This window comes from Melozone crissalis, unplaced genomic scaffold, assembly GCF_028551555.1.
Source record: "Melozone crissalis strain CALT ecotype California unplaced genomic scaffold, PUWL_Pcris_2 ptg000041l_1, whole genome shotgun sequence".
In the NCBI taxonomy this organism is placed as follows: domain Eukaryota; kingdom Metazoa; phylum Chordata; class Aves; order Passeriformes; family Passerellidae; genus Melozone; species Melozone crissalis.
This window is the reverse complement of record NW_026535819.1, coordinates 3,637,155-3,656,856: the sequence shown is the minus strand read 5'-3', so window position 1 is coordinate 3,656,856 and position 19,702 is coordinate 3,637,155. Positions and strand designations below refer to the sequence as shown.

The 19,702-nt window shown below is 48.1% G+C and overlaps 1 protein-coding gene across 7 annotated transcripts in view; it reads right to left on the bottom strand.

Annotated features, from left to right (window-relative positions):
• The window catches only part of VAV2 (vav guanine nucleotide exchange factor 2), a 121,818-nt gene that overhangs the window by 9,003 nt on the left and 93,113 nt on the right, over positions 1-19,702 (bottom strand). For 3 of the 7 annotated variants that reach the window (XM_054284205.1, XM_054284209.1, XM_054284211.1), the window contains exons 5-20: positions 17,320-17,422; positions 16,007-16,021; positions 15,259-15,357; positions 13,801-13,869; positions 13,069-13,169; positions 9,956-10,055; positions 8,031-8,126; positions 7,113-7,181; positions 4,625-4,711; positions 3,602-3,687; positions 3,222-3,354; positions 2,522-2,536; positions 2,020-2,129; positions 1,273-1,374; positions 1,078-1,166; positions 293-309 (exon numbers count right to left, since the gene is read on the bottom strand). In XM_054284205.1, coding sequence (XP_054140180.1) covers positions 293-309; positions 1,078-1,166; positions 1,273-1,374; positions 2,020-2,129; positions 2,522-2,536; positions 3,222-3,354; positions 3,602-3,687; positions 4,625-4,711; positions 7,113-7,181; positions 8,031-8,126; positions 9,956-10,055; positions 13,069-13,169; positions 13,801-13,869; positions 15,259-15,357; positions 16,007-16,021; positions 17,320-17,422 — 1,291 coding nt within the window. The remainder of the gene's footprint in view (positions 1-292; positions 310-1,077; positions 1,167-1,272; positions 1,375-2,019; positions 2,130-2,521; positions 2,537-3,221; positions 3,355-3,601; positions 3,688-4,624; positions 4,712-7,112; positions 7,182-8,030; positions 8,127-9,955; positions 10,056-13,068; positions 13,170-13,800; positions 13,870-15,258; positions 15,358-16,006; positions 16,022-17,319; positions 17,423-19,702) is intronic. The other 4 variants (XM_054284208.1, XM_054284210.1, XM_054284206.1 and 1 more) reach the window with 3 other exon arrangements.

Here is a 19,702-nt window from a genome sequence, read left to right as displayed (position 1 = left end):
ACGGTGCTCACCCCAGCTGGGTGCTGGCACCTCCTGAGGGCTCTGGGGCTGCTTAAACTGGGCCAGTTCTAGGCTGGAGAGGAGGCCACTGCTCCCAGTCCTGTCCCAGTGGTCCCAGTCCTGTCCCACTGCTCCCAGTCCTGTCCCAGTGGTCCCAGTCCTGTCCCACTGCTCCCAGTCCTGTCCCAGTTGCCCCAGCCCTGTCCCCCAGGTGAGACCCCTCTGAGGCCAGGGCTGGCTCTTCCATGAGCTGGACAAGGACACCGGGGTGAGGAAAGGCCAAATCACGTACCTGGTCTGCTGAAGAACCTGCAAGAGAAATGGAGGGTAAGGGGTTAATTTCACAGGAACAAACCCCATTTTCTGCTTCTCCTGATGCTCTGGGTGTCACAGAGCAGCACCAGGGGGTGAAGCTGAAGCTGAAGGCCAAAGCAGAGCTGGGGACACTTGGGTCACTGCTCTGCTCTGGGGAGACTGAGCCACACAGGGCCATCCCCTCACTGCCACCAAGTCCTGCAGTTCTGTTCCTCCCTCCATTCCTCACCCAAAATCTTCCCAAAGCCCCCATGTGAGCCCCCTGCAGCATCACCAGGGTTCTGCCCTGGGTGGGCACAGGGAGTCCCAGCTTGGCCCAGTTCAGACCAAGGACACAAATTTCCGCTGTACTTTGGGACATTTGGGGTCCAGAGAGGAGCTCTCTGTCCATCAGAAATGTTCTCCCTGCTGCAGACCCTCCTGCTTTCACTGGTAAATGATGAAGAACTGATCAAGATGAGCTTCATCAGTTCATCTTCATCAGCTGGTAAAGAACTTCTCTCTTCAATTCCCACCCACAAGAGCTGGAGATCCCGCCCTGCACAGAGCTGCTGGGATGCCCTGCCATCCATGGGATGAACTCTTTTGTTTTGGAGAATTTTGGCTGCTTTGTTTGTATTTTAAACCACAAACCAATGTGAATTACAGCCCTGGCAGGTGGGGTGGGAGCATCCTTGTATTCTTTTATGCATTAACAAACATCATTGCTTGATAAAGTGAATTTCTCAGATCATTCAATAAACTGCTCATCAAATTACTCACCCATCTTGCAGGGAGGAATAATCTCCAAGCACTCCTTGTGAGCACCTGCTCCACATTTGGGGCAAAGATAGCCCTGGTAGAAAGTTCCTCTGTGCCACAAAAAAAAAAAAAAATTTAAGAAGTCAGAAAATCCTAATCCAGCCTCAGCTTTGAGATTTTTGTTTCTGTGTTTTACTGCAGAAGGTTGTTGCTCACCTCAGGAACATCCTGCAGGCTTTGCAGTTGGTTGTCTTTTCGAATGTGTACATCTGGAAGTTGTGGTGATTTGCATTGGCTTTCTCTGGCTTGATGTTGGACCTGAGGGAAAGGAGCTGGGGGTTATCAGCCTGTGGCATTGCAGTCACAGCCTGGACACCATACAGACATCAAATCCAGTGTGGGAGGGGATCAGGGCTTGGTTGTGGAGAGAGGATTTTACCCATTACCTTCCCCCGGAACAGGAGTCATGGGTTTTGTTTGAGTTAACCATCAGCCCAAGCCCTGCTGTGCTCAGGACCAGGTCCTGCAGCACCACCCTCCCTCCTCACCCTGCTCCTGCTCCAGGGTCTGGTGTCCTTCCAGAGACCCACAGAAACCTCTGGGTTGGACATTTAAAATCATCCCATCCCATTCCATTATCCCAGGTCACTCCAAGCCCTGTCCAACCTGGCCTTGGGCACTGCCAGGGATCCAGGGGCACCCACAGCTGCTCTGGGCACCTGTGCCAGGGCCTGCCCACCCTTTGGGGAAGGGAAGGAAGGAATTGGGAAGGATTCCTACCCAATATCCCATCTCAATGTCAGAGATGCTTTGCTGGGTATGCTCAGAGAACAGTTCCAAGCTCTATCCAGCCTTCATGAGCTTCCCCAGCCAGAGCTGCTCTGCAGTGCCCTGAAGGCCCAAAACACTTTTCTCCCACTCCTGGCTACTGCACCCAGGGCTAGAGCAGCCACCCATGCTCACATGGCCATTTCAAACTGCTCCATCCACTTCCTCTTCATCTCCTCAGTCTTGCAGAAGAACTGGAAGCCCTGTTTCCCCTGCAGGTGGATCAGGTAGAAGCCGTAGGACCACTGCAAGAGGAAAGAGAGCTGATCTCCCAGCAGAACACTCCACAGCTCCACTCACACAGCTCAGGCACTGCCCTGAGTGCCTGTCCCTGCCCCCTGAGCTGAGCCATGGCCAGGGACAGCAGGAGGAGGAAGCAGAGCTCCCTGTTTCTCTAACACATCCCAGTTAATGACGCCTGCAGCGCTTTGGGTGCTGTGCACTTGGAGCAGGCAGCATTTCATGGTGGCAGATGAGAGAAAACCCAGATTCTTCTGCTCCACTGGATCCTCCCCAGCCACTCTGTCTGGGGCTGACAGCAAGTGACAGCCCAGGAGGAGCATCTGAGCTGCCCAGTGCACATATGCTCAGCCTGTCTCACACAAACACACCACAGCCACAGGGGTGCTCTGCTTACCATTTTTCCATGGGACTAGAAAGCATAGGAGAGCAAAGTGGAGAGAGATTTCATTAAAACACAAAGCCAGGAGAGCAAAGTGGAGAGAGATTTCATTAAAACACAAAGCCAGCAGCACTCCCTCAGCAGCTCTTGGCTGTTCTCACCCCCAGTGTCCCTTATCCCACCTGCTCTCCCCACGGCATGGGAGTGGATTCAGCTAAAGGGGCTCACTCAAAGCAAAAACTGGGAGGTTTTTCCTCCATGGCTGCAGAGTGAGCATCAAAGCACAGGGAAATGATGTTCCTTCAGTGCTTTGAGTGCCAATTTTGGCAGCCTGGTGTGCAGAGCTGCCTTTCCAGGCTCCTCCACCCTGCAGCTTGTGGGAGAAAGAACATCCTGGACCTTCCCTCCCTCCTCCCTGCCCTCCTCTCCTGCCCATCTGATGTTTGCTCCCTGACACTGGGCCAGAAAGCAGAGAGCAGCTTCCTCCCTCCTAACTCCAACCACCCCAGCCTCCTCAGGGCTGTTCTGCCAGGACACAGGTCAAGGATCCAGCCCAGCCCCACATTAATAAACATTTCCCAACGCTATTTAAGGCTGCCTTGAAAGTTGAGCATTTATTTTCCAGCTTTTTTTCCTATTTTAAAAGGCTAATGGGAACATACTACCCTGAAACAGTTCCAAAATGGTCTCCAGAGCTAATCCTTAGTCCACCTACCTTCTTAATGTCCTTGTTATTCATGGGGTCATCAGTCATCTTGTGGAAGAGCAGCTCAATAATTTCCTTCAGCTCGTAATTGTATCCTTTCCTCTTGCAGACGATCACCACTTTATCAAATAAAAATAAATACCTGCCCAAAGCAAGCAAATAAACCAGCAAGCCAGTCAAACACATCATTAAAAAATCCAAGGGGAAAGATTTGTAAAGTTCTGAGGAGCTCCCCAGCTCAGCGTTCAGTGTTTGTGTCCTGCTGTGATTTCACACTGATGCTGGGTTATGGCAGTGAAATTCCAGGCAGTAATAAAAGAAATGAGCTCAAGGGGAGTCATTAGATGAGGGCATGTTTGGGGACATTGGGGACAGGGGCACTCACTCACCTGTCCTGCTTGGTGTGGTTCACTATGGAGCGCACCTTGAGCTCCCCGTCGATCTTCGGCCTCCCAAACTCCTCCAGCTTCACCTGCTGCAGGAGCAAAGCAGGGCTCAGAGCCTGGAACGCTGCCCTGGGCAGGTGGGAGCCCAGAGCTGGCTGGATTCACCCCCCAGCCCTGCCCAAGCCCCTGGGAGCAGCAGCACCCCCAGCCAGAGGAGGGAGGATGCTGCAAGGGGAGCCTAGCCATGAGCTCAGCACCCCAGGAACCCCCAGAGCTCCAGCACTGGCACCCAGGGCAAGGCCCAGCACTCAAAGCATTTTTACAAACTCCTCCCCACCTGCAATAAGCTATTTTTCAGAGGTTTCCATAATAATTTAGGATTTTGTCTCTGTTAAATAGCCATCAATTAAAATTTCATTGTTTCCAAATGAAGCCAAGGCTTAAAGCCCCCAAACCCAGCTCCCCTCCAGGTCTGCTGAGGCACAGCAACAGGGCTGAGTGTTTGACACCTCTGCAGTTTGGAGGATGAGTTCTCCTTAAAATACCTGGTTGAAATTTTTGGGGATTCGGTGCCTCTTTACATGAGCCCTTCTCCTCCCCTTTCAGTTAACCTCTGCCCTCTTAAAATCAAACGAAAACCTCTTTTTAAATAAAGCCAGAAAACCTCTTTTTAAATAAATCCAGATAGGCAGTTTGAGGAACTTCTGTGTCCTCCCTACACTGATAATGTGAGAAAAAGCTGAAGAAACATTTTTAGTGTAACACCAGCAAGAGAAGCCAGCCTCCAACCCAGCCAAAGCTGGATAGAGAATCCACTTCTGGACCATCAGCAAATCATGAGAGAGTCTGAACACATGGGGATCCTTCAGCACATCAGAACAAGTAGTAATTGCTCACAAAACCCAAATGCATAATAATAATAATAATAATAATAATAAAAAAAAAATTAATTAATGATAAAAAAATTAAACTGGATTCAAAAGGGTTCTTAAACCCAACTGAGTTCAAGAGGGTTTTCCAACTTACCAGGTTTTCTATAGAGCTCTGAAATTCACTTATTTTCTTCAAAGTCTCTTTGTCCCTCTTGACTTCATTGATGTACATGGCCAAGTCCTTTACAAAAAAAAAGGGTGAATACTGATTTTTACTTTACCCAGGAGAACAAACATGAGCCTGGCTCCCTGAATCCCTCAGGAGTCTGAGCAGGACCCCACTGCAGCCTGGGACAGAGGCAGGCAGGTGCTGCAATGTTTTCCATTTCCCAGAAGATGGCAATGCATGAATCCATGGCAATGCAGGAATCCATGGCAGCACAGCGACCCCAAACCCCAAATTTTCATCCATCAAAGAGAAGGAAGCATCCCTTCCACTGGAACAACTTCTTGCACCTTTCAGAGTGGATTTGCTGTGCCTGTTTGCCTCTTATCTGCTCCCTCCTTGACCTCAACAACAGCTCTTGTCAGCTTGGATTAAATCTGAGCAGGGGATTTTTTAAGACATCCCCCCTGGGTCAGACCTGGCTCAGCTCCCCAACACAAGGAGGGTTAATCACATCCCATAATCACAGATCTACGTGACAATACTTGTAACATCACCAGGCCAAGGGCTGGCAGGGATGGTGATGAGAAATGACACAACCAAAAGGGTTCTGAAGCAGGGAAACACAATCCCAGCATCAAGCAGGACTTGAAACAACAACCTGCAAATGTTGGCTCTGGAATTTCACTGAGAGCTGCCTCTCCCCCACCACCACTGGGAACTCAGTCCTGCATTCTCAAGGCAGAGGATTGGTACCAAAGAAACCCCACCACAAATTAATTTTTTTTTTGGTGCCCTTTTCTTGCAGAACCAACTATTCCAGCAAAATAAAAGGGAGCTGAATCCCTTTGGGAATGTGACTGCATCCACCCCAGACAGCAGCAATGTCTGCTGCCTGCCCAGCAGACAGAAAGGCTGGACTTGTGATGAAAGACATCATTTGGAAGTTAAGCCTTGGTTTACAGATCAATTAAAACCAAACTGAATGGCTCCCAAACCCCCTGAGCCCAGCGCGGTCGGAACTGCTCCCACACTCTCCTGGTTATGGGGAGGAGGAGAGAGAAACCTCCCTGATGCTTATCAACATCTTCCTGCAGCAAATGCTGAGTGTGCAGCAGAGCCAGAGCAAACACACATTTATTTTTCAGCAGTGCTGCTGGGTGATGAGGCCACGAGTGGGGTTTAGCTGCTGTCACCAGGCCCAGCGTTCATCTGAGGCCACGGCAGTGGGCTGGGAATGCAACGTCCTTGAAAGCACCTCAGCTGCACAGAGAGCCCCAGAGCAGCCCTGCATCCCTGGGCTGGCAGCAGAATGGCTGGAAAGGTCACCCAGCTTATGTAAGGGCCAGGAAATGCAGCCCTGTTACAAAAGCTGCAGCCCAGGGGTGGAAAACAAAGTGACCACGAGCACAGGGATGGACCCTGAGGTGCTCCCCAGAGCTCCTGCTGACAATGGATCTGCTGTGAGTGTGTGTGTGGGGAGACATAACCCAGCCAGAAAACGTTTGAATCATTCTACATTTTCATTTTTGTTTTGTTGCTGATATTTTTTTGTTCTGAGATTTTGGGGGCTCCAGCTTGTTGCAGACATCTTTTTATGAAAAATCCTTTCCTTAGGATTTTTCCTCCTGAGAAGGCCTCAGGAACAAAATGGAAACATTGATTATCTGCTGCTGTGGAATGCAACAGGTGCATCTGTGATTGGTCTCATGTGGATGTTTCTAATTAATGGCCAATCACAGCCCAGCTGGCTCGGACAGAGAGCCGAGCCACAAACCTTTGTTATCATTCTTTCTGTTATCTTAGCCAGCCTTCTGATGAGACCTTTTCTTCTATTCTTTTAGTATAGTTTTAATGTAATGTATATCATAAAATAATAAATCAAGCATTCTGAAACATGGAGTCAACATTCTCATCTCTTCCCTCATCCTAAGACCCCTGTGAACACCATCACATCAGCTAAAAGCTGAAAAAAAACCAACTTGAAGCAAAGTGCTGATGCCAAAAGTCGTCAATTGTTGAAAACACATCTTCCCTTTAATAAAATAAAATTTAAAAAAAAGGTGGATGAAGGATTCCCACCCAGCACCTGGCTGCCAGCACCCAGGGAAGGCTCCTGTGGCTGCCACACTCCCTGACTCGCTGATTCCTCTGGAGCTCCTCCAAATCCCTCCCAGCAGAAACAAAAGCCGGATCTGGCACAGCCTCTGCACACACAGCAGCAACCAGGGAAAAGTCCTGGCTTGGCAACAAACCCCAGCTCCCCCCTCTGCCCTGGGGATCTGCTGGGAGGCCACCACACCAAGTGACAGCCAGTGCACACAGGTGTGGCCAGAAGGAGCAGACCTTGCCTTCCCTTCAGCTGTTCCTGGATGGATTTTCCATCCAAATTTTTGTCCCACAGAGCAGAAGGATGCTGAGCTCTGCTGCAGCCCAGAGCCAGCACAGCCCCCTCCCCACTCTCACCCTCCTGTACCTGCATTGCCTCCAGAGCCTCCTTCAGCTGCTGCTTCTCTGGCCTGTCTGAGGAATGGCTGAGCAGCTCCTGAAATAAAAATAAAATAATAAAAATAAATCATAAAAAATAATAAACCTCAAAAAATAATAAAAATAATATAATAATAAAAATAATAAAAATAATATTAAAAAGATATAAAAATCTATAATAATAAATAAAAATAAAACAAAAATAAAATATATTAAAATATAATATATTATAATATTATATAAAATATAATATTAAAATAATAATAATAAAAATAAAATAATAAAAATAAACAATAAAATATTAAGTAAAAATATATAAATTAATAAAAATTAAATAATAAAAGTAAATATAAATCAATAAAAATAAAGAGTTTGGATGTGCTAGGAAAGGCACCCAGACCCTGCTTGCACTGGACGGGGTTTGCCTGAGTGTTGGCAGGGTGGTGACAGGGATGTCAAGGGTGGCTGCAGGAATTCCAAGGGTGACTGAAGGGATGCCAGGGGTGCCTGGGTAACAGCAGGGATGCCAGGGAGGTGCCAGGGATGCAGGGATGCCCAGGCAAGCAGCTGTGGCTGCAGGACAAGGAACACACCAAGGGCTGGTGCTTGAGAGATCTGTTACATGGAGCTGACTGGAGGAATTTCACACATAATCAGATTATATGCAAGCTTATTTTATATTCATTAAGTGCCTCTCGTGGGTAGCAAGTGCAGAATTACCCTGAGTCATTGTACTTTAGGAGACAGCACAAATATTATGTTGTGTTAAGTAGCTCTAGTAATTATTTTATTTGAAGGGGTATAAAGATCCCAACCCTTGCTCTGCATTTGGCAATGATTCACCCTCCACTGACAGGGGTGAAAGATGCTACAGCAGAGAGAGAAGTGCCAGTGCTGAAAAACTTACTTTTAACAGGAGGTGATACTTCAAAACTCTCTGCATTGGAACCACCAGCAGGTCTTGCAATTTGAATTTCCCATCCTGGACCTTTAGTGTGCATTCCTAGGAAGGAGATCAATAAATCAGCAGTGAGAAAACAACTAAAAGAAGTCTCTGAAGTCTTGAGAATGTTTGTTTGGCTCCTGTAAGCTCAGTTCTGATGCCCACAGACCTTGTGGTCCTTGCAGCCACCCAGCCAGGGCTGGGCTCCCATCACAGAGGTCATCAAGGGATTAATTCCAAGGGCTGGACCCTCAATTCCATCCACTGCCATGCAAATGAGCCACTCCAGCCTAATGAGATGCTGCTCATTAGGGCACTGCATGAATGCTCTCAGACCTGGGGAAATGTCAAATGAAACCCATCTGCCTCAGCCACTCCTCACTGGGCCAAGCTGATCTGTGAGGGGCTGGCACTGAGCATGCAGCCTGTGCCTCTGCAGTCACTGATGACCATTAACTCATTAAGATGAGCTAATTGTGGTTGCAGGAAGTTTTGTCACGGTTACCTTTGCCCAGACCCATTTTCACCTGACTTAACAGAGCTGCCACAAAGGAGGGAAACACAGCAAAATCGGGGAGTAAAGGATGCTCCAGCCTTGGTGTGAGACACAGAGAGCACATTTTACACAATTCCCAACTGCAGTTTTACCCCTGGATTGTGTTCACACAGGGAATCAAGGCACGTTTGCAGAAGGTGAGGTAACGTGCACAGACAGCCTGGCAAATTCTGATTAGCATCAAGAGCAAAGCAGGAATCAGAGCTGGGTAAAAACAGCAGCTCAAACAATGCAGCCCTTCTGGGGCTCCTTTGATTCCCTTCATGTCTGCATCCGACTGAGGGGGCCAGGGCAGGAATTCTGGTGTTTGCCTGGGGATTTGGGTTTGCCTCTGATGGTCCCAAATGCTGGAAAACCACGTGGCTCCCGCTTTGGGGATGCTCAGTTGTTCTTTGCACAACTCACAACCAGTCCCACTCAAATAAAGTCACTGGTTTGTTTTAACTTGGATACACTTGTGGAGTGTAACTACCTTATATCCACAAAGTAAATTCATAATTACTGTTACTACTCTTGTTACCAACTATTTCCTAACTACATTATAATACATTTTAAGTGTTAAATACATTATAAGTGTTTCTTGGCCTATCAGCTTTAGCCACACCATGCTGTAAATGCCTTAAAAGACAATTATCTGAAATTACCCCTGGTGGGTCCCACTCCAGTGCATCTTTCACAGTTCTATTTCTCCAAAGTATCCAGTTTTATTTGCAAGGCCACCCTTTGAAACTTTTTTTCTGGTTCCATTCCTCTCTCAGCAATGTCTGTCCCATTCCAGGGCATTTCTAAGTCAGCATTTCTCATCTCAAAGTCTCCAAACAGATGTGAGCTTTCTGTCAGGCTTTGAGAACACTCTACAAATCCATTTCCCCCAAATGAGGGTGTGGAGTGTCCCAGGAGCAGATTTGTCCTCGTGGCAGTGTTGCAGAAGGACAGAGCAGAGCCAGTGCCACCAGCTCAGTGTGACAGACAGGCCACACACACTGCCCCGACCTTCCAGAATTTCAAAATTTAATCACACCTCCAAATCCATAAAAATTGCTTTTTAAAATAAACCTCTTGTTATTAATTTTCATTCCCAGAGAGCAGTTGGATGCAGGGTGCTTTGTTGGGAGGAAGGACAGAGTGAGGGTCTGGTGAGGAGAAAAGGGAAAAACGAGGGGTCAGGACAGCACAACCCCCAGCTTTGCCCCCTCTGTGGCAGCACAAACACACTCTGACACCCTTCTTCTCTTTTGGTCAATCAAACATTCCCCAAGCACCGTGCTCAGCTCCAGCAGGTCCTTCCCAAAGCTGTGACAGGGCTGGGGACAGCCCTCAGCCCCCTGCTCACCTCCACCTTCTGCCTGACGTCCTCCCGGTTGGCAAGGAGGTGGTTCAGGGTGTTCTGGGCATATTCCATGTGGCTGCAGTACTTGCCATAAATCAGCAGCCTGGAGGGGAGGAAAATCACAGGTTTAACTGGAAATGCTGGCAGTTATAAGCTGTTATAAAAGATATATAAATGTGTGTACAGCAAAAGGTGAGGCAAACAGCTATTCCCCCTTTTCACTGCTTAGCAAAAGATAAACACTCTTTTACTGTGTGGCTTTTTGACATTTAGATTTTCAACGTTTGAACATTTGGAGGCTTCTAGAGCCTATGGAGGTGATGCAGCTCATGATGAACAGAAGGGGCTGGGTGGCCAGAGCAGAGGAGCCTGGTTTTGGAGGGGTAGATGAGATAGGGGGATGAAATTCTTCCTTGTGAGAGTGGTGAGGAACTGTCAAAAGTTGCCCAGAGAGTTTGTGGAATTATCCAAGGCCAGGCTGGATGGGGCTTGGAGCAACCTGAGCTGTTGGAAGGTGTCCCTGCCCATGGCAGGGGGTGGAATGAGATGAATTTTAAGCTCCCTTCCAACCCAAAACCATTCAGTGATTCTATGATGGTTCCACGTCACATTTTAGAGTCACATCTTCTTGAGAGAGCCACAGGGACCTAGAGATCAAGAGCCTGGGTAATTGGGAAAAGAATGTTGTCACAGCCCTTGGAAACACAGTGAAGCTCTGCATGGGCTATAAATTTAAACCCTGACAAAAAAGAGCAGTTTTGTCATGGATTCCCCCTTTTCCCTCATTAATCCTGCCTGACAGGGTTGGGTTTTCTCCCCCTTTCTGGCTGTTAACTGTGCTGCTGCTGCTAAGACACATCTTCCATCACAACCTGCACCTCATCCATTATCTGGGGGCTCCATCTCTCGATGGAGATGACCTGGGAACCACTGACCCAGGTGCTCCATAAACATGGGACATTCACACCCTGCAGGGAAGAGAATAAAGAGATTTATGGAGCCACAGCCACTAAAGATTATTCTTCCACCTTTTACCCCTGACAATTTCTGCACAGGCACAATAATATCCACCTTGCCAGCATGGGGAGAGCTTCAAAAAAGCTTCAGGAGCATAAATTCAAACCTGTGGCTTCCACAGGAAGAGATTTACAAACTATTTCCTTAAAAAAGGCCCCTGCAAAGCCAAGGGGTGATGCATCATCTTGCCAGAATGTCTCAAAGGGTGTGGAGGAGTTATTTGTCATGGGTAGATCTGATGGAGGAAGGTCTCATATTCAGGGACCAAGACGGGACTCTGGAGGTCCATGTTCCCTTCTTGGTGGGGCAAAACTGTCTCCCCAATGAGTTCACCTTCTCCTCCTGGAGTGAAATTTTCTTGCTGTAAAATGTGTTATTCCTGACTTTCCTGATGGAGGAAAGGACTCTGCCTGTTTACATCAGCTTGCTCCAAACTCCTTATCCCCAACAATCTGATTTTAGGGACTTCTCCAAGGCAAGCCCCCCTTGAGCAGCAGTTTCTCACAGCACTGATGTCCCCAGAGTCCCCATGGACTGAGGAGAGCTTCAGATCCACCATCACCACCTCACAGCTGCTTTTTCTCCTTCCCTCAACTCTTTCCAAAGCTTTCAGGTCCTTCAGGAAGTTGTTTGCCAGCTCCCTTAGGAAGGGGTTCAGCTGCTTCACCCATCTGCATGGAACTCACCAGCTCCAAGCATTCTCCCAGCTCCCACCAGCATGTTAACAGGAGAAAACATTGATTTAATGGCTCAAAACCCAGCCTTGTGCTCCTCCCTGGGCAGCAGTGTCACCTCCAGAACCCCTCCTGTGTCACCTCCCTGCTCCCTGTGCCCACAGCCCTGCCCCAGGGATGGCACTGCATGCATGAGGCTGAGCCAGGAATCAGGAGATCAAAATCACCTAAGTGAGTTTTGTGAGTGTTTTGAAATTATTTGCATTCCTCTTTGGAATATTTTTGTAATTTAAGCCAGAAAAAAAAAAGCCCTTTATAAGGAGAGGCCCCCAGAATGATGGAAGATGTGACCTCACAGCGTGTTATTAATGTAGATGGTATTTCTGGAGTTATTGACTTCTGAATGGCATTTCTGTGTCTAGACACTGGTTTAATCACAGTGAAATAACAGCCTGGCACTGTTCCATAATGAATCACCCTTTGATTAGTATTAAGGATATTAAAGGCTTTTATCAACCTTATCTCTGCGTGCTGGGGTGCTCCTGCTTGCAGCTGCCAAAAGCCAGGATTGATTCTGTTTGTGAAAGAAACTCCTACATGTATTCATTGTGCAGAAGGTGCAGGATGAGCTCTGTGCCAAATATGAGATTCTTTGAGGGTGAGGAATCACTTTGATCAGAGCAGGGCTGATCTCCCCTGCACAGGAGTCACCCCACGACATCACAGCCCTTGCAGAGAACACACAAAACCCCTGGAGGTTTTGCTCCATTCCAGCTCATCTTTGTCCCCACAATCACATTGGGTATTCACTCTCCTAGGGGATGCTGAGCTCAAGGAAAATCCAGGGGTTTGCAGGAGCAGGGATCCAAGGGAGCCTGGTGGTCACAGGGGAGGTGTCCCAGCCTCTGCCCTGGGTGATCTGAACCTGTGGCTGAGTTTTGCTGCTCAATGTCAGCTCTCAGTGATGTTTCAGCTGCCTGAAAGCAGTTTGCTATGGAGGATGCAAACCTGGGCTGCTGTGAAAGGCATCTCTGGAATTACAGAATTATTTAGGTGGAAAAAGACCTCTGAGTCCAACCATTACCCCAGCAATGCCACTAAACCATGACCCTAAGCACCACAGCCACACAGTTTTTGGATACTTCCAGGGATTGTGACCCCACCACCATCCTGGGCTTGACAACCCTCACAGTGAAGAAATTTTCACTAATATCCATTCAAAACCTCCCCTGGTGGAACTTGAGGCTATTTCTTCTTGTCTTGTTGTCACCTGGAAGAAAAGACAGATCCCAACCTGGCTCCAACCTCCTTTCAGGCAGTAGAAGAGAGTGAGAAGGCAGAGAGCAACAAGAACTCTGTTTAAATCTCCAAAAATAACCCAAATCTGTTAGAACTGGAGCTGCCTGAAGCCTGGAATTCCTTTACCTCTCTTTGAACTCCAGGAACACTTTTGCCAGGCTGCTTCCTCCAGACATCATCGAGACATCGATGGCTCTCAGGAAACTGAAGTGCACTTTAATGAGGTCCTAAAACCAAGCAACAGCCAACACTTTACACACATTCAAAGCAGGTGGGCAAACAGAGCCCAGAGAAATGCACATTCCCTCCTCCACTGGGCAGGGTTTTCCCACTTTCAGGTGTTTGTAAAGAAAGTTGTTCTAGTGAGGGGCCTGGAGGACAGGGGTGTTATTCCAGCAGGGAGAAATGTCCCAGGGAGGGGAGGGAGGAGGATTTGGGATGGAAGAAATGGAGGAGATGAGGTTTTGAGAAATACCCCAGGGTGGGGAGGGAGGAGGATTTGGGATGGAAGGAGTGGAGGAGATGAGGTTTTGACCTATACCTTGAGCAAACCACAGCAGAAATAAATTCCTTCATCACCTTGTGCCCAAACCAGCTAAAATCCAGAGCCCCAGCCCTGAAACACCCACTAGATTGAATTGTTTTATTTCCTAGAGTTCAAATATTCCCCACCTCTAAAACTGAGTGTTAAAGATTGTCTCCCAAAGCACTTTAAGCTCCACAGCACACGAAAGGCTGGAGCTCTCCAAGTGAATGCACAAATCTAACAGGAAATCAGAAAACCTCCTCCTAAGCAGGGAGAGGGCTGAGCTGCCATGAAAAGAACAAAGATCTGAGGCACAATGCCCATGGTGTTACCTCCAAATTGATAAAAATAGCTTCCATGTCTTGGGGAGTCAGTACCAGCCTCAGGGGGTTCATGTAGTTCTGCAAGAGAGAAATGGAGAAGGGGTTGAGGTGCTGGAGAGCAGGGAACGAGGTTGTGCAAGGGATTTATTTTTATTTTATTTATTTATTTATTTATTTGGTTTTATTTATTTATTTTAATTTCTGCTTAACCAGCTGAGCTCACCTGGGCAGGTTTTGATGAGTTTAAGCACTTGCAAAGGCAGAGGATGAGCAGGGATGGGAATGGATGCAGGAATTCCATGAGTGCACCCTCCCTGAGCTCCCACAGCATTTCCAAGGGTAGGAAAGTGCCAGACCCCCACCCATGGGTGCCCACAGCCCCCTCCCCTGCTAAAGCTGCAGCAGGGAGGGTGAAATGCACTCTGCAGCCCTTGGCTGCACTGAAGCATCTCCACAGCCCTTTATCTCCCTGGAATTCTGCCCTTGGGAAGGCAGCAATGATGTGATTACATGGGCAATGCCTTTCTGAACAAATACATATTAATAGCAACATCTACTGTTCTGTTGTGACTTGGAGCTGCAAAAAACCCCAAATATAACAACCCAGGAGGGGAAATTCCACCCATGACACCACCAGGACCTGCAAAGCCTTTGCAAGCTTTAATTGATATGAAAGCAATAATTTAACTCTTCATTCTCCTGAACCAGACGGCTGTGGCTGTTTCCAAGGAAGAAGGATTCCTTGGAAACATAAATGACAAATATATTGGGGCATTTTCCTGGAAAATGGGAAATGTTCTTCCATTTTTTTCCAGTTTTGCTCTTCGGGGGAACTTTCAGCAGACAGACAGAGGGAAAGAAAGGCAGAAAGGGAGGAAACAAAAGCATCAGGGTGATTAGAAATGGCAGCTTGATTTTCATTATTGTTCTTCCTTCCTGCTGCTTTCCTGGGAGCAGGAACCACCTCCAGGCTTCATCCACTGCTGAGGTGTTCCCTTCCATTTGTTTTTAAAAGAAAAGGAGCCACAATAATTCATCAAAACCAATTAAACCCCCACAAATTTAGGCAGCAGAACGTTCCTTTTAATCCAATTAGCTTCAATGGCAAGCCAACACAGCCTCAGCACTCGGAATAAAGGAATTATTCCGTGGCAATCAGAGTGATAAGAGATATCTGCAAACACAGCTCTTATCAGCAAACCCGGCCTGGCTGAGCCAGGAGTGGGAGATTCTCACCCCAGGATGGGGGGACACAGCAGGAAGGTTTTCAGCCTGGTTCTGATCTGCAGCAATCACAATAAAAGATGCTGGTTTTGCCTCCTGCACGTTTCTGCTTGTTAAGATTTTGTGGATTCCCCTCCTCTCCCATTTTCCTCCATCCTGCCCCTCACATCTCCCAGCTTTGGGAGCAAGAACCAACCCAGCACAATTGATGTGTGATCCAGGGCTGCAGGGCTCAGCTCTCACCTTTTCTATGTCTTCAAGGGTTTTGTAGTATTTGGCCTCAGTTTCTTGGATTTCTAGCAAACAGCAATTCCTTTTGTCATCTTCTGTCATTCCCATTTTCTAGGGGAAGGAAAAATAATTCATGGTCAGATGGTCCTAAGGGTGGTCCAGCAACCTGGTGGGGCTCCAGTTACAGCAACCAAGCACAAATTTGCAAAATCAGGAGAGAACCACTACTGGTTTATGCTAGAGGGAACTATTTTTATCCAAAAAATATAAGGAGGAACCCTGGCTGTGTTATTAAATATGTTTCAACATGGAAAAACTGCATTTTTTGCATTTATTACAGCCACACCACCAAAGACTATCAGCTAAAGAAGAATAATAAGAGATAAAAGCTGATTTTTTTCCCCTTTTTAATTTTTTTTTTTTTTTATTGCTTAAGATGAAACTCATAACAGATACTAAGTGGGTCACAAATAATACATCAGACTCAAACAAATCCCTGGCCAGGGTTGCCAATTCTCCTGATTTTAGGTCAAATCTGACAAAATGTGCTTTTTCCAAAGCCCCAACTCCTGGAGTCACTCCTGCTCTGTAAAGCTGGGCCCACGTGTTGGGAGCTGCTGCACTTGGCAGGGCAGAATGTGAATTTGGGAGGGAGTTCAGTGCTGGGGTTTTGTGGATCATGCACAGAACAGAGCCCCTCTGTCCACCCCTCAGGACTCACAGCTGCATGAAACCCCAGATTTTAATCAATTCATCTTACCTGCATGTATCTAATCTGAAGCATGCAGAAATACAAGAAGCCATTAGCGTCACACACTTGCTGTTGCAACAAATGTTACCCAAAAACTGTTCAATTTTTGGGGCAGTTATATTAAAAATAGGCTCTTTTGCACAGGGTAGTGAAAGGGAGTCACAGCTCTCAACTGCTCAGCAGAAAACATCAAATAATGTGGAGAGGACAGTGAAAAATTGCCAATTCCACTGACCTTAATCCTTTATTACCTGGCTGCTGGAGCTTTCCCCAATTTTTTCCCATTTATGCAAGAAATTCCTAGCAAAACCTTCCCCTGGGGCAGTTCTTGGGCCAAGTGGCTTTTGCAACTGGTGGCAAAAACCACTGGAGCTGTGCTGCCTTCAGATCCAAGCACTTTGGCAGCATCAGAGGAATATTTTGGGCCCAACTCATTGGTCCAGAGGAGTTTTGGTGTGCAGGGAGCTCCTGCACACCATGGAATGAGGGGTTTGTGATCTTTGAGGAACCAGAGCACATCCACGGATGCAGCCCTGCATTCCCAGGCTCCAGCCCCTCCAGGGATTGAACTGATCACTGAATTTGCCCATTGATCCTGCTTTGTTCCAGGGAGGGGTGAACAAGGGGAGAATAATTATTGGCTGAACAAAGCCTGGGGGAGGCAGATATTGGAGGGAGGGGAGGAAATTTGGAAGGTCACAGGTAAGGAGGTGGCTGTGGGCACCTTGGGGAGGTGCAAGGGCCACCAACACCTCCTTGGCTCATCCATGGAGTGCGATATTTGCTCCAGAGCCCTTGGAGATATCCCTGATGCTATCCATGCCTCACACTCAGGCTTGTTAGAGGTGACAAACGGGCTGTCCCCAATGCCACACTGGTCCCTGCTGCCCCAGAAAGCTTCACTGTAAACATCTTCCTGCTCCAGGGAGGAGCAGCAGGCCCAGACAGCTGTTGGATCCCTGGCACACAGATCTGTCACCCTGCACTAAAAATACCAGTGGCACCTCTGGCTGACAGAGCAGGCTGGAGTGACACAGCCTCAGCAGCAGCAGCAGCAAAATCCTATTTTTAGCTTCTCTTTTAGGGCTTATTAGGTCTCCCTTTCCCCTCCCTCCTCCCCAACTCCTGCAGATGACAGGCTGGGCTGGGAAACTCCTTGTAGAACCCCTGTGGGCTGGTGCCATCCCAGTTTGGAGGAGCGACTGAGCAATTCCCTTCCCTGCAGCATCACCTGCCAATGGCAGGGAGTTATTTCCATCCTGGAGCCCCCTCCCTGCCCCTCCCAGCGAGGTGCAGCTGTGAGAACACAGCTGGGCTGTTACCATGGGCTGCTGCACCTCCACTCTGATGATATCCTCGTAGATATCATCGCCCTCATCCTCGCAGGGCACGCAGTCGTAGATGTCCTCCCCCAGGTCGTGTTCACTGCAAGGAGAAGGAAAAAGAGTCAGGGATAACACCCAGGGGATTTCACTGGCACTTCAGCAGCACCAAGGAGGGAGGAGAAAGCAAGAAAATCCTGTGGGAATTCAGGCCCTGCTCTGTTTTTCCCGGATCAGTGCCTGCTGCACATTTCTTTCCGCTGGCTGGAGGCTGGAAAAGGCAGAACGCTGCTGGACACGAGCAGGGATCACAGCCAAGAATGGCTCTGTGCCCCGTGCCAGGCTCTGTGCCTGTGCCAGGCTCTGTGCCCACCATGCCCACAGCACCACGGGCTGCCAGCTCTGCCCCTGCAGAGCCTTTTGCTCAGCACTAATGGGCCCACTGAGATGGATCTGCCAGCCAAGCACCCAGAGGGACCATCTGAGCCACCAGAGCCACCAGGTCCAGCTCCACCTGCCCCAAAGGTACCCATAATCTCCCCTTCAGCTCCTCTTCAGGAGCAGGACAGATCTTGCCTCAGTGATTTTGTATCATGCTCAGAGAATTCACTCTAAGGTTAGATTTTGGTCTGCTTAAGGCTCTGTGTTTGCTCTTGATTTGATTTTTCTTTTTCTCCTTTGTGCCAAAAAACCATCTCCATCCCCCAGCCAGGGCTGCAAAGTGCTGTATGAGCCCAGATCCACTCCAAGCAGGAGCAGATATTACATTAAACACTCAACCAATGTCTCTGAGCAGTAAGAGAAGCATCCCAGCCCTGATGAGCCAACCCTGGGCTGTGCAGGACCCACAGCAATGCCAGGACCAGCCATGAGCATTCCATCCAGGTTTAAACACTCTGCATCCCATTTCTGAGTGATGAGCAACTCCCACAAAACCCTGCCCTGATGGGGAACTGGGTGATTTTTAATGTAGCATTTCCCAGAGGAGCAGGAGGCTCTCCTGACCACCACAAAACAATCTGCTCGGTGGGCAGGGGATAACAACAATAACAACATTTACAACATTTACAGCAGGGAGAAATTAGGCAGCAAAACACCACATTTTGAGGACCAGCCCCACCACTTTGGAGCTGCCCCTGCATTCCCAGGCTTCAAAGGCATCCCAGAGCTGTAGAGCCCAGTTTGTGCAAAAGGTGCTGCTGTTCAGTAATTAATTATCATCTGAGCCTCCACACCCCTCCCAGGGGCTCCTCAGCCTCGGAATACTTTTGAAAATTCAGCCCATATTAAATACCAATTAACAATAATAATTCCAGTGCTTAGATCTACAGGTGCTGGCTGCTAACAGCTCCCACTGAAGTCAATCCCACAGGATCAGGACAGTGTGAAATGCTGGAATATCAAACAGCGCTCGCATATTTTACGAGCTGTGCCTTTCAACAGGGGCATTAATTACACACAAATAAATTTAGGTGTAAAGCTGTGCTCCAAGTGTGACACTCAACATCTCTCTATTACATATCAGGGAGCAGCAGAGCACATCTGCCTGCAAAACCAGGCTGCTTAAATACGGCCCTTTCTATTTATACCAGCAGATTTATTCAATAAAAGTTTGGGGATTTTAAATAAATACACTGGCATGATGTATCCATCCCATTCTTCCCGGGTGATGCATTGCAGCTGCTGCAATAATGCCCACTAATAGCTGGTGATCCATCTTCCCCCTCCCAGGCATCACTGTTATTATCTGCACCAATATTTATATTCTCAGCTCTGCTCCTCTTCCAGAGCCAGTCACTCCCAGCTCCTGATGAATCTCTCTGCCCACACCTCTCTTGGATTGCTGGCTGGCTCTCCACACATCATTTCCATGGCTGGAGGGGTTTTGGGAATGTGTGGTTGGGTTAATGGCATGGGCAGGAGCCCAGCTGGGTGTGGAAATGATGCCTTGGGAAGGCTGAGATAGAGCAGAGGCTGGGCAGAGTTAAAGAATAAAGCTGAGATTTATTAAAAGGATCTCCTCAAGGGATGCACCTTGAGCAGCACAAGAGCCCAGCCAGGGCTGCACCAAGATGAACCAAAATGGTCACAAAATGAACCCAAGGTGAACCAAAATGGTCCCAAAAATGAACACAAAATGAACCAAAATGGTCCCAAAAGGCACCCAAGATGAACCAAAATGGTCCCAAAATGCACGACCGCTCATAGGGTCTCTCCCTTGGATCAGCTCTGCTCCATTTGCACCTTTCAGTTCATTGTCCCATTCCAGCTTTAGCCCATGCAGTCCCACCCTGCTTGTTTTTCTCTCTCCAGCCCACGGGGTTTGTGCTCCTGGGCTGAGATTTGGATCATTTGTCCTTGGTGCCCAGCTGGAGCAGGAATT